This window comes from Phascolarctos cinereus, unplaced genomic scaffold (assembly GCF_003287225.1).
Source record: "Phascolarctos cinereus isolate Bilbo 61053 unplaced genomic scaffold, phaCin_HiC Scaffold_726;HRSCAF=1367, whole genome shotgun sequence".
NCBI lineage: Eukaryota > Metazoa > Chordata > Mammalia > Diprotodontia > Phascolarctidae > Phascolarctos > Phascolarctos cinereus.
In genome coordinates this window covers 88,822,629-88,836,433 of record NW_027556098.1, presented here as the reverse complement: position 1 = coordinate 88,836,433, position 13,805 = coordinate 88,822,629, and the positions used below count along the sequence as shown (strand labels likewise).

Here is a 13,805-nt window from a genome sequence, read left to right as displayed (position 1 = left end):
GTTATATCAGTGGAGCAGAAATCTTGGCAAGTTCTACCAATCTTGGAAGACTTTGAGTATGAGCCCAGTGATTCGTTATATGTCTGTGCTCCTAGAATCAGAAAGCTAGGTTTGATGAGGCTCATAATTAGGTTAGCTGATGGTTTTGGCTACTGTAACTCTTCAAGACCAACTACTGAATTACAGAGGGATTGGTATCTTTGTTAGTAGAGAATGTTCAGACTGATAAAATTACAGATCCTTTAGACATTGAAGTAATGAAAGATAGGCTGGGAAATTCATCTCAAACTCATGCTCAGGCAATCTAGAGCATTTTATTTTTCATTCAAAAAACTACTACAATATATACTGACATTGCAAAAAAGAATACAGGTTAGAGAGGTGATACTTTCACCTGAGGTTGAAGGAGAATTGATTAGGATAATGAGGTGAGGTTTATTTTAAACAGGAGCAATAGAAGAGAATGCCTCTATTCTAACAGTGAAAATAGAAGCAAAGGCTGTAAGTATAAATTTATTTCCACAGAACTCCACAGAAAGTGGAAATAATGATTCAGGGTAATGATGCTGATGTTTAGAAAGTCAGCCTTCACAATATTTTATATCGTATTAAGTAAACATATTAAGAGGCCTAATTAGGGCAATACAATAAATTACTATGAGGTATCTCAACTTTAGTAGTTTAGAAGATAAAAATTAATTGACAAATATTAGAACGTTTCAGTATATTATTAGTATTCTGTGATGTAAGCATTAAAGTTTTTAGAAAAGTCACACTTGGAAAAATTTAGTATAGAAGGAATGAAGAGGGAAAATAGTAACTGATAGCTATGAAAGAGTTATTACCTGGGAGATTTAATGTCAGTTTATCCTGAAATTTATTGCTCTTCATGATTTGTTACAAAAGATGCCACCCTTACTAATAATTACCAGTAATTCACTAAATATTAATTGAGTTTTGATTGGCTTCTGAATCGCTAATACTGCTTCATGGTTCTTACTAATGGCACTTGACCCTTTTCAGCTTTTCAGATCATAGCTCCAAGTGAGGGATTTATATGGTTTAAGTTTTTAACCTAAGGAACCTTTTCTCCAGTTTTCCTTTTTAATAAATTATAATAGTAATTGCATATTTTAAGAAATTAGACCCCTAAGGTTTAAGTACAATTAATGGTTAATTACTATACCTCTTCCTGATTTTGATATGACATTCCTGCTTGTATTTAGTTTCACATCCTTAAGGTAAAGCTCAGAAATTCAGTTAATATTTATTAAAATTCTTCTATATATAAAGCCCTGGGGATACTGAGACAAACACTTTAAAATAGTCCCTTCTCTTAAGGAGCTTACATTCTACTAGAGGACATAACATGTTCACATATAAGAAAATATAAGGTAATTTGAAGAGGGAAAGAATATTAACAATCCCTAGTTAAGTCTTTTAGGAAGATAAGTTGAGAAAGGCAGAGATGAGGTGGGAGGAGCAGATTACATTCCAAGAATGGGGGTTGGGGAGTGACTTCTGTGAATGAATGCCTGAAGTGGAATGTGGAATTCTGAATGCAGGACCAGCAAGGTAATATTGTTTTTTAACATAAAATTCATAAAGGGTAGTAATGTAAAATAGGGCTGAGAAGGTCATTTGGACCCAGATTGGGAAGTACATTAACTTCTAGGCTGAGGAGTAAATAATAGGGAGTCCCTTGAAATAGATATGGTTAACTTCCTAAATAGGTTAATTTCTTAAATTATGGTATGATGTATAATTTAAAACTTTTTTTTTTGGTCCTCTTTAGTGTCTCTGAATAAGATTTCTTTGTTAGTGGATACCATTCATTTAAAGAAGTTTGGGTTGTGGACACATAAAGATAACAACCATTGTAAAAGGAGAAATTCTATAATTTTCCTCTGGACATCTTCAGATTACCTAGAAATGATTGAAAACCAACTTGGGAAATCTGTTTTAAGGCAGCTGTGTAAGTATATGGTAGATTTAAAATTCTACAGATCCAGGGAAGTCTTGTAAAGAGTTGAGTCTCCTTTTCTAGTTTTGTTTTTAACAGTTTACTTATTTGGTTTATTACTATATGCTATAGGTAGTTTTCTATATTTTTCACATCATTCCTCCTGATAGTTATGATCCAAACTGAAGTGTGGGGTAGGTGGATTTTCTTAGTATCTGTATTTGGAATTCTGTTAATTAGCTGCCATTCTAGACAGCTTTTATTTGTCTTTGAGATTCATACTTCCATTTTCTAAGAACAAAATTAATCCATGCTAAATTTCATTTCTTCATTTCTTCAACAATTTCTTTGGTTCTGGAAAGATAGTATTGACAATGAATAAAGTAAGGATTTGTCTGTGTTTCTAAGTAAGAGAGGTAGTTGGTTTGGAGTGATTCAAGTGCACTGTTTACCTTAATGATTTCCTTTATTTTGACATTGGGGCCTTAAGACCCTTTAAATTTTTACAAAAGAAAGACCAGGCCACTATTGCTGCCTGAGGTAGTGTCCTCACACATAGGGTGGGAGACTCAGTGGGAAATCTGATAGCCTTGTACCTTCAACCCAAGAGAGGCAAAAGGGAAAGAATAATGATGAATACTCATATAATGGATTGAGGCTTATGAAGTTATTTCTTTATTGTCCTATGAAGTAGATAGTATTGTTTTCCATATTTTACAGATTCGGAAACTGAAGCAAAATAATTTTTCTGTGGTGTTGTAGCCAGCAGGTATTGAGACTTTCATTTGAACTCAGGTTTTCTGACTAATAATATAGTTGTCTGGAAAAAAGCACTTGATAGGGAGTCAAAAAATCTGGGTTCAAATACCAGCTCTTATACATCACCTCTTTAGGTCTTAGTATCCTTATTTGTAAATTAAAGGGATTGGTTTAAATCATGTCTAAGATCTATTCTAGTTCTAAATCTATGATACTATGAAAGCGGAGTTCACTAGAAAAAGAGATGTAAAGAAGTTTGAGAAATAATTGCTGACCAGCTGTTCAGAATTATCAGTAGTGAGCATAGTTTTATTTTTCATGAAGCCAATGCAAACTGTTAATCACTCAGTCCTACCTCTTGCCCTTGATACCTACAGACTCATTCAAAGGATTAAGAATTGAAATAACATATGAGAAAGAGAAAGTTCAGGAAGAATTTCTTTCAAATGAGAGATTGCTGTTGAAGCACTTTGTGGCTTGGATGCATTCTTAATTGATAGGGGAAAAATAAAGAGAAACTTGGCAATATTGTGGTTACATTAGCAATTTCTTCAATAGTACAGTTAAAACAATAGGGTGACCAAGTGGTATGAGTTTTGTTAAAATTTTACTAATGATTTCTTGTAGCCTTATGAACATCATCTAAACTAGACATCGCAGTTTATACTGTTGTTTGCCATCTAATATTTGTCAAGAGTTTCAGTGAGAAATGAAATGAAAAATGGGCAATTCTTTCTTTTCTAGCTAAATCTGATGAATTCATATTCCTTGAGTTGAGCAAACCAGTTTCAGAAGAGGAAGAGGACAAACTGAATGAGGTGATGGCAGAAGTGAGCAGGAAAACGAGATCGTTAGACCTTTGCCATCCACTGCCTTGGAACCAAGCTCTTTCTTTGCTTCAGGGCTTATCTGCAAAAGAAAGTTCTTTTATTGATTATTATTGTTCCTCATCAAAATATTGCCATTTCCCTGTGGCTGCTGTTGAAACAAAGGCAGAATCTCCCTCTCAGGTCAGTGCATGTCTAAGATAATTTTATGAATAAAAAGAGCTTTATAAGAGAAATTAAGCCACTTTTCAAATACTAGTGGAAGATACCCATTTCTCTGCTTCTCCAGGTAAACATTATTTATGTGTCAATGTTGCTTACTTATTCATACCTCCAAAGAAGAAAATACGTAGAATTATAGGTAGCTGCTTCTGCAATCTGATTCTTTTGGACTAGAGAACCTATGGGAGACTACATGAATAGGGTGAGGGACAAAAGACTTCCCTCTTTTTATAATCTGGAATATCAAAGACCCTAAATCTGCCCTAACCTTTTTGAAGCTTTCCAGACCATTATTTTACTTAGGCCACTTTTTTTTTTTTGGGGGGTAGCAATTCTAGCATAGCATGAAGCAGGGCAACTCATATGGCAGCTTAAACTTGAAGTAGAATGATCAGAAGACAGTGAGGTTTGGCCCCTAGTAGAGTGACTTCGTGTTCATTCAGAAGGCATGCATGCCTTCTTGTGCCCACACTTTTCATTCTATTAAGTTCGTTGACCATCTAACTGTATTTCTTCATCATTTTTTTCAAGGCCATTTTGGATCCTCACACTAAGTTCATTATTCTCATTTTAATAAACAAGAAAAGTTTGTTTTTCTTTTTAAAACTTAATTTTTTCAATTAATAAGCATCTATTTTCTCTCCCTTGTACTCCTCCCCATTGAATAAAAGAAAAAAAGAAATGAAGGAAGAAATAAAAAGAAACCAAATGACTTCCAGAAAGTGAGATTTTACTTTTGCTAGAATTTATTCTAGATTTTAAAAATGCTGTTGTAGGATATCTTCCCTTATATCAAATCAAGATCCTTTATAAAATAACAACAACAACAAAAAACCCAAAACAAAACCAGAAAACTCCCAACCACCATAATGTTTAAATTTGAACCTTTAAAGCAGGTAAATTAAGGGAAATGATAAATTTGTATTAAAAATGTGTGTTTACTTTGAAATGTGTTTACTGTAGAATTTAAATAGCTCCTCTGGTACATTTAAATAGTATTTGATTTATATACATTTGCAGAATCTATCTAATCCTATGCTATAAATGACAGTACTCACCCACCATATGCTTTTATGTTTTCTGTTCCATAGTGGCAATGAGTCTGAGCTAATTCATTTACATTCTGGTTTATTTTTGTGGCAGTAGTTTTTCAAGTATGGGATAATCTGTGGCTGTGGACTGAGTGAACTCAAGTGATCTATAATTTAAATCATCACCTTGCCCTTATTAGCTGTATGTGCTCTAGCTGAACTACCAGCCAGTGGTTTGTTTTTTCTTATGTAAAAACAAGGTAGAGGCAGTGTGTTATAGTGAATAGGGAGAGCCCATCTTGAAGACAAGAAGATTTAAGTTTAGGTGCTGTGTCTTGAACATATGGACTGTGTGACCCTGGGTGAATCACTTACCCTCTTGTCACAGTTAACAAGTGGTAAGTAGCATAGTTGACATTTGAACTTAGGTCTTCTGACTTTGATTGTGGCACTCTTTCCATTGTAACAAAATGCCTCCCTTCTACAAAAGCTCTCCTTATGGAATTGTTTCTACTTATAGTGATGATTATGACGATTTGCATTTATGGAATGTTTTAAGGATTACAAACTCTTTTCCTAACAACAGCCCTCTAAGGTAGATTGTTCTGGTGTTAATTGTCCATTTATTTTTATAGATTATGAAACTTAAGTCTCAGAGAAACTATTTTGTTCATCATTACCCCACAAATAAAAGTTAGAGCCAGGATTTGAATCTCAAGAATTTTTTTAGTTTGTTTTTACTTTGCCAAATATATGTAGATATAGATATATCCTATATTATTAATATAGTACTAACTCAGATAGGTATCTTCATCTTATATATTCTGGGTTTTGTTTTGATTTTGTATTTTCTAGATTTAACATGTTTCTATTCATACACAGTCATAAAGACAACTTTGTTCTTGCTGTTTATTTTTGTCAGGCCTCAAATACCAATATAACCAAGCCTAGCTATACCCTTTTGCAGAAGAGGGGTAGTGGTTGCTATTCACTTTCTATTACATCGAATCCAGATGATAATGAATGGAAAGAAGTAAAAAACACTGGACCAATTAAAAAGTATGTACTCAATGTCTTATCCTGTTTGTATTAGGTGAGCACAATGCTTAAGGTTGTAAAAAGCAGTTTCCATTACCATGCCTGCTTTTTACTATCCAATTTTGGAAATATTGTCTTTTGAATTGAAATTTCTCAGACTAATACTTTTTCCAAAAGTGAAATCATGTTTTGGCAATTTTGTTCCTCTTTTGATTTATGAGAAGGTGAAAATAAACACTTTTAAAAAGTTGTGGGGCAGCTAGGTGGCACAATGGAGAGAGCACCAGCCCTGGAGTTGGGAGAACCTAAGTTTAAATCTGGCCTCAGACACTTACTAGCTGTGTGGCCCTGAGCAAGTCGCTTTACCCCAGTTGCCTCCCCTACCCTCACCCCACCCCTAAAAGGTGTGGCTTTGCTTAGTTTTTTGTTAACTCAAAAATGAGCGGTAATTATATATATTTCATATTTGGCAGGGTTAATCTTTTGAGAAAAATTTCAAGTCAGATTTGAATGAAAGTGGTTTTGTGATTTTTAGCTTTGCATATTAAACGTTCCACATTTGAACCTGTGATAGAAAAAACACAATAGTGTCCTGGTTTAAGATTCTTTGAATCCTTCCAAATAGTATTAGAACTGTTATTTTGTTCAGCCTTCAGTTGGGTTTTCATGCTGATGCAATAGGGAGAATACCTAAGGAACTGGGAATTTAACCTTTAGTTCTCCTGCATGATCTTTTTTTTCTCAGTTTTTTTCTATCATGTATAATATATTATTACATAATTAATTAATATATATAATTTATATAATTAAAGTTATAGCAAAGTATAGCATCAACATATGGAGTTTTTAGATTTTCTTGTTTTTCTTAGGGCTCATTAGGGTCAAAATTAAATTAGATGCAAATCAATCAGACAAGCATTTTCAAGCACCTACTGTATACCAGCCATTGCACTAAATACTGGATTAGCAGCAAATTAGCACCCCCCCATTTATACTCAGACAGACCTTAAGTTCTCACGAAGGAAATAGTATATACATATATAAGTATATACAGCATAATTATATAACAAATAAATATAAAGTACTTAGGAATGGAGGGCACTAGTAGTTGGGAGAGACTGAGAGGCTTAATGGAGAAGGTGATGTTTGAGCTGAATTTTGAGGGAAACTAAGGATTCTTAGAGGCAGAAGTGTGGAGGGAGCACATTTTAGGCATGGGGCAGACAATACAGAGGTATGGAGATGGAGACAGGAAATAGAGTGTTGTACATGAAGAACAATATTAGAGCCATTTCGGTTCAACTATAGTGTTCATGAAAAGTAGTAATATATAAGAATTGCTAAAAGATATGTCAGCACCAGGTTGTGAAGGACTTTACATTCTTATCAGAGTTTATATTACATCCTAAAGGTAATAGGGAGCCACTGCTGTTTATTGAGAAAGGGAGTGTCATGGTCTTATCTGCACTTTAGGAAACAATTTGTCAGTTGTATGGATGATGGATTGGAAGGGAGAGAGACTTGAGGCAGGAAGGCCAATTAGAAGGCTATTCTAATAGTCCAGGCCAGGCCTGAACTGCTAGGATTTCTACCTCCACAACATCTCATATCTGTGGACTTGTCTCAACGGTGATTGAGACAAGTCCACAGGTATGAGATGTTGTGGAGGTAGAAATAACAGGATTTGGCAATAACTGGATATGTGAGGTATGGAAGAATGAAAAGTCAAGATAATAATAATTTAAAAATGTTGTTCAGTTGTTTCAGTTGTACCTAATTCTTCATGACCCCATTTGGGTTTTTGTTCTTGGCTAAGATACTGGAGTGATTTGCCATTTCCTTCTCTAGCTCATTTTACGGATGAGGAAACTAAGTCAAACAGGATTAAGTAACTTGTCCAGGATCACACAACTAGCAATTGTCTCCGGTGGCATTTGAACTCAGGTCTCCCTGATTGTAAACACAGTGCTTTATCTACTATACCACCTAGCTTGCCCCCGTCTACCTCCCCCCCAATAGCTAACATTTTATTACTTACTATTATTTATTACTATTAGTTACTAATTGTTTACTATTAATTATTAATAATTACTATTACTATTATTTATTGCTTACTATTTATTGCTAAACTCTTTATAATTATTATCTAATTTGGTCCTCACAATACTCTTGGAGGTAGGTATCAACATTATCCTCATTTTACAAATAAGGAAACTGAGGCAAACAGAGGTTAAGTGACTTGCCCAGAGTTACACAGCTAGTAAATGTCTGAGGTCATGTTTGAATTCAGATCTTCTTGACTCCAGGCTCAGTGCTCTTATCCACTGTGCCACCTAGCTACTTGCTAGGGTGATATTGAGGTTACAAACTTGGATGAATAGAGGTGCCCTAGCACTAGGGAGATTTAGGAGAAGGATGGGTTTTGGGGGAAAGATAATGTGTTTGGACACATTGAGTTTTAGATGCCTATGGGGCGTCCAGTTTGAAATGTCCAATAAGCAGTTGGAACTGGAGGTCAGACAAGAAAGCAGAACTAGATTGGTAGTCACCTGCATAGAAATGATAATTAAGTCCATGGGAGTAGATGAGGTCGCTGAGTGATAAGTGATGAGAAAGAGGTACCACACTATAGCCTTGGGGCATATCTACCATTACAGATGTGGGTTATGGATTCACATATGGTAAAGGAGTCTGAGGGGGTGGTCAAAGAGGAAAAAAGAGAACGAAGGGAGAGATGATCACAAAATCTAAGTATAGTTTATACCTTTCTTATTATCAGTTACCCTTATTTACCCAGCAACCCTTCTTAATTGAACAAGATACCTCCTTTAATACTAGTCCAACCTAGCTTTGGGGTAATAAATCACAAATGTCATTCTTTATAAACTTTTGTACTAGATGTTAGAGAAAGAATGCTTGACTAACCATACCCGCGTTTCTAGTATCTTACAGATACTGGAAACCGTGTTTCCATTTGTTTTCTATTTAGTTTATTTTCTACACATTTTGAAATCTAGATAGGAACTTTCTTTGTGGAGACATGGATCCTGAGCATTTATTTTAGTCTTATTGTCTATTAGGCACAAAGAATATGAGCCTTTATAACAGGAGTTCTTAATCTGGGGTCTGTGAATTTATTTTTAAAAATATTTTGATAACTGTATTCCAATATAATTGGTTTTTTTTGGTAATCCTATGCATTTTATTTTATGCATTGAAAACTATTATTCTGAGGAGTCTATAGGCTTCCCTAGGCAGCCTAAGGAGTGGGTTCATGACACCAAAAAAGTGAAGACCCCCTGCCCTATAGTAACAACCTATGCTTTGTTCTGGAATTGTGTGTGTGTGTGTGTGTGTGTGTGTGTGAGAGAGAGAGAGAGAGAGAGAGAGAGAGAGAGAGAGAGAGAGAGAGAGAGAGAGAGAGAGAGAGAGGAGGAAAAGAGGGAGGGAGGGAGCAACAGAGGAGGAAAGAGGAGAGTGCACTGTAACAAACTGTAAGGAAACTTACAGAAAAGAAATTGAGCATAAAATTTGGTACATTAGGAAGGAAGAAGGGAAATATAACACTTTGTTTATAGTTTATAATTTATTTCCATTCTTTTTCTGTGGGAGAATCCTGTTTTTATTAGTAATATTTTAAATCCCAATTCATCATTGTTTTAATTTCATTGTTACTTTTTAGGTTGATTGTATATCCTCCACCACCTACAAAAGGAGGATTAGGAGTTACTAATGAAGACTTAGAGTGCTTAGAAGATGGAGAATTTCTTAATGATGTCATCATTGATTTCTATCTTAAGTAAGTAAAATAACAAACATACTCATCTAGCTTTGTTGTCAAAAGTTAGGAAAAAAAGGTGTTAGGTACCTTGAGTAACTATACTCTCAGAATGTCAGCAGAAACTTGTCGGATTTTACCTCTGTCAACTTTTTTCTAGTCTTCATGTGACTCTGTTATTACTCATCACATTAAATACCTATCCATTAATACCAAAATTGACAACAGTCACATAAATGCCACTCTTTTTTGTCCAAACAGCTCTACCACTGACTTGTTCCATTCTTCTAATTGGCCATTATCATCCTATGAAATTCATTTTTTCCCCTGGCTTGCCAAAATTTCTCTAAGTTGACAGCTTAGTTTCATTTCTTCATTTCCAATAGACGGTACAGTTCAGTTCAGTATAGCTGTTGTGACCACTATAGTTTTGTATAGGAGAAATTTTGAAAAAGATGCAAATTTATGAAGACGCAGAGTAAATACGTTGAAAAAGTTAAATTTTAATTTAATATTGTGGTAGGAATTAAGCATCTCTTTTTAGTTTGTTGTATCTTTTAGCAGAATTATTTTTTCATGTAAATTTAGTAACCTTCAACAAAAACATTCAAGTCATGAATGGAAATAAAAATAATCATACATAACCCCCCAAATTTCATTACTTGAAATATATTTCGAGTGTATATTAACTTTTACAAATTAATAAGATAATAACAAGAGCATTTTATTTGCTCTCATGTCTTCATTTGAACACTTTTTCTTCTGTTTATTCCTTTTGGCATTTGTTGCTATTATTTCTTTTATTATTACATACTTGTAATCATTGCATAAAAGTTCTGCTTTTGCTTTTTTTTGCATCATTTTATATAAATCTCATACTTTTCACATTTGTCTTTTTATGTAATAATAATATTTCATTGTGTTCATAAGCCATAGTTTATAAATTATCTCTCAGTCATGGGCCATTTCCACTATTTTTGTTATTATGACTAATGTAGTCCTAAATATTTTTTCTATTGAAAGGTCCTTCTTTCCCCTCATAAAAGCCTTTTTGGGGCATATTCCTGATACTGGAATCAATGGGTCAGTTTTGTAATTTCATTGTTTTCCAAAAGGATTAAATCAGTTTATAGCTCCTTCAGCAGTGTCTATTTCTCCAGGGTCCCATAAACACTGATTTTTTTTCCACCTTTCTAACTATCTGTGCCAACATAATGGGTAAGAAAAGGGCATTTGAGAGTTGCTTTAATTTGCATTTCTCTGATTGTTAAAGAATTTGAATAGTATTTTAGGTGACTTTTAAGAAACAATTTGTTAGGGGCAGCTAGGGGGCACAATGGATAAAGCACCAGCCCTGGAGTCAGGAGGACCTGAGTTCAAATCTGACCTCAGACACTTGACATTTCCTAGCTATGTAACTCTGGGCAAGTCACTTAACCCTGATTACCTTACCAAAAAAAAAAAGAAAAGAAAGAAAGAAAGAAAGAAAAAAAAGAAACAATTTGTTTATTTCATAAACTTTTGCCAATTCCTTTAAATGTCAATTTCTTTTGTGTTAAATCCTCCTGACCTCAAATTTATATGAGAAATATTTACAGTAAATTTTCCTAGCCTATTTTTAAAAAATTCCAGATGCATTGTATTTGTTGTATAAAAAACACCTATTTTTTTGTAATTAAATATTACTTTGTCTACTATAACAACTTATCTTGTTGGTTTTGCTTTCACAATTGCATTAAGTACATCATTGCATTTCTGCTAATTTATGTGATCTTTTAAATAAATAGGTCATTGATCTAATTGGAAATATATCACATTTCTATATATCCTATGTGGAGATATAGATTTAATCCTAATTTTTCACTTTAAACAGGATGAGATTTACCTGTGATTTTCTTTCCTTACTAAGGCTGTAACTTGGAAGTTATTCTTTGAATTCATTGTGTCATTATCGTAGTTTTTGCCTGTGCTTTTGAAATTGAGAAAATATATTTGGTTATTTATTAAGTCCTAGTTTCATCTGTTCCATTATACTTGTTACTTGTGCTCTTGTTTTCTTTGATTGTAAAGGGATGATCATACTTCAGTACCTCAATATTTCAAGGATCTATGTTTTTGTTACTGTGGGTACCCTTTCTTTAAAAATAATAGATTTTGCAGGATTTTAAAAAATACTACCTAGATTACTCTCTGTGATCTTTATTCCTTCCAGAGAGCCATCCTTTGTAATAGATTTTTTTCAAAAAAAAAAAAAAGGAAAAAAGAGAAAGAAAATATCAAAACCCATCAATATGTTGAAAAAATTTGACATTTTATATAATGTTCTACACCTCTGGAACCCATTCCCCCTACCTATGCAGAGGAGTTGAGGGAGGTATATTCTAAACTCTCTTCTTTGGGGTCAAACTTATACTTCATAATTTTACAACATTCATTTTTGAATGTTACAAAACATTAAATATGTGGTTGTTTTTTCCATTTACATTGTTAAAGTCATTGTGTATATTCTTTTCCCCAATCTTTATTTCACTCTGCATAAGTTTTTCCATATTCCTTTGTACTCATTATTTCTTATAGCAGGAAATCTCTCTTTTGACACAGATTATAGCCCCTCTGTAGGTTAGGAAATCACTTTGAAGAGTTGCTTCCCCCTGTGCCTAAGCTGATGAAAACTGCCTCTGAACTTAGCTAAGCAAGTCTTCAAATACCTGACATGCTGTCTGCACTGTGCTGAAAAAGCTCTTCAAACCCCAGGATTCCTCTGTGCAAGAAAAAAGCAGCAGAGCAGAACTTTAGTGAAGGGGATGGTCATAATTTTATTAAATACATTGAGCAATAAATGGGAACGCACTATAACTATTTGGCTAATAAAGGCAGTGTTGTAAGAGAAACAAAACAGATTAGGAGTTAAGAGAGACCTGAACCGTGTTTTGCCTCTGACACTTACTAGCTTTGTGATTAGTTAAGTCACTTAAACCATCTGTCAGATGGAGATAGTAATACTTATTTCACAGGGTTGTTGTGAAGATCAAATCAGGTTATGTAAGTAAAGCTTTTTGTAAGTCTAAAAGCATGTTATAACTTGGGAACTTTACATACAGTTGTAAAGATCCAATGATGTAATGAACATAAAACTTTTTGCAAGTATTATTTCCTTGTATTAAAGTCCCAATCTAAGCCTTCATTTTGGTGCAGTGGGAACCTCATGCTCGCAGAATGCATGCCGGGGAATGCCATACCAAACTAGGGAGATTTTTGGTGCCTACAAGATATTAGGCTCTAATATCTGTCTTCTGAGCACCAGAGAAGCTTGTCATCACCAAGTTAGCTTACGGTGATAAACTTTTTAGTTATAGCAGTTCTCTAAGACCATCTACTAAGTCTTAAAGATATTATGATCTTTGTTAAGGAGTACTCTCCCTGACAAAATCACAGATCCTTGAAATATTAAAATATGATAATCAAAACAACATCTTTTTTTTTTTTGCAGAAGGAAAATAGAAACACAGGTAGATGTGATAATTATAGTTGACAAGCCAGTCTGCAGTAAACAAAAAACAAAAACCAAAACTAATACTTGGCTTAGGAAGTAAATGACAGAGATACCTTGATGAAGTGTAAATGGGTACTGTGGGGAAACTTTTATCTCTTCAATGCAAACAACTTCCTAACTCCATGATCAGTAAATATGATAGTTTCAAGATAGTTTTGTGTGATCTTTGCTGCCTTTTCTTTTTAGTAGGAGTATCTCTGTTTTTACTTATGTCCATTGAGACTATTATCCTGGATATAATCAGTTGCTGCAGAATTTATCCATGGTAACTATGTCATTCTTAGATTTTAAGGGGGGAAACAATTCAAAGTTATCTTTTAAATAAGATCTTTTATGGGAATATTTAAAAAAGGAACTCTGGTTAGTCTTCAGTTTAGTTTTGAATTTACTGCCCTATTTGGATTACTCACTTTGGATTTAATTTACTTCACAGCTTAAATGTACTTGTTTAACTTGATTTTTTGTTTGTTAGAGGTTTTTTCTTTTAGAAAATATATATTTATTATTTTTTATTTTTTAATAAACTGCTAAAAACAGCTAATGTATGTTTTAAATTCCCTGGTCTTTAGTTTGTTATCGGATGGTTGAAATAAAAAGAAATGTATTAGTTCTGTGGACTGAAGAGAATATTTTG

General features: G+C 33.8%; 1 protein-coding gene across 5 annotated transcripts in view; it reads left to right on the top strand.

Moving 5' to 3' along the window:
- SENP7 (SUMO specific peptidase 7) overlaps positions 1–13,805 on the top strand; it is a 158,889-nt gene that overhangs the window by 101,813 nt on the left and 43,271 nt on the right. For all 5 annotated transcript variants that reach the window (XM_020999860.2, XM_020999859.2, XM_020999856.2 and 2 more), the window contains 4 exons: positions 1,796–1,975; positions 3,467–3,732; positions 5,725–5,861; positions 9,523–9,639. In XM_020999860.2, coding sequence (XP_020855519.1) covers positions 1,796–1,975; positions 3,467–3,732; positions 5,725–5,861; positions 9,523–9,639 — 700 coding nt within the window. The remainder of the gene's footprint in view (positions 1–1,795; positions 1,976–3,466; positions 3,733–5,724; positions 5,862–9,522; positions 9,640–13,805) is intronic.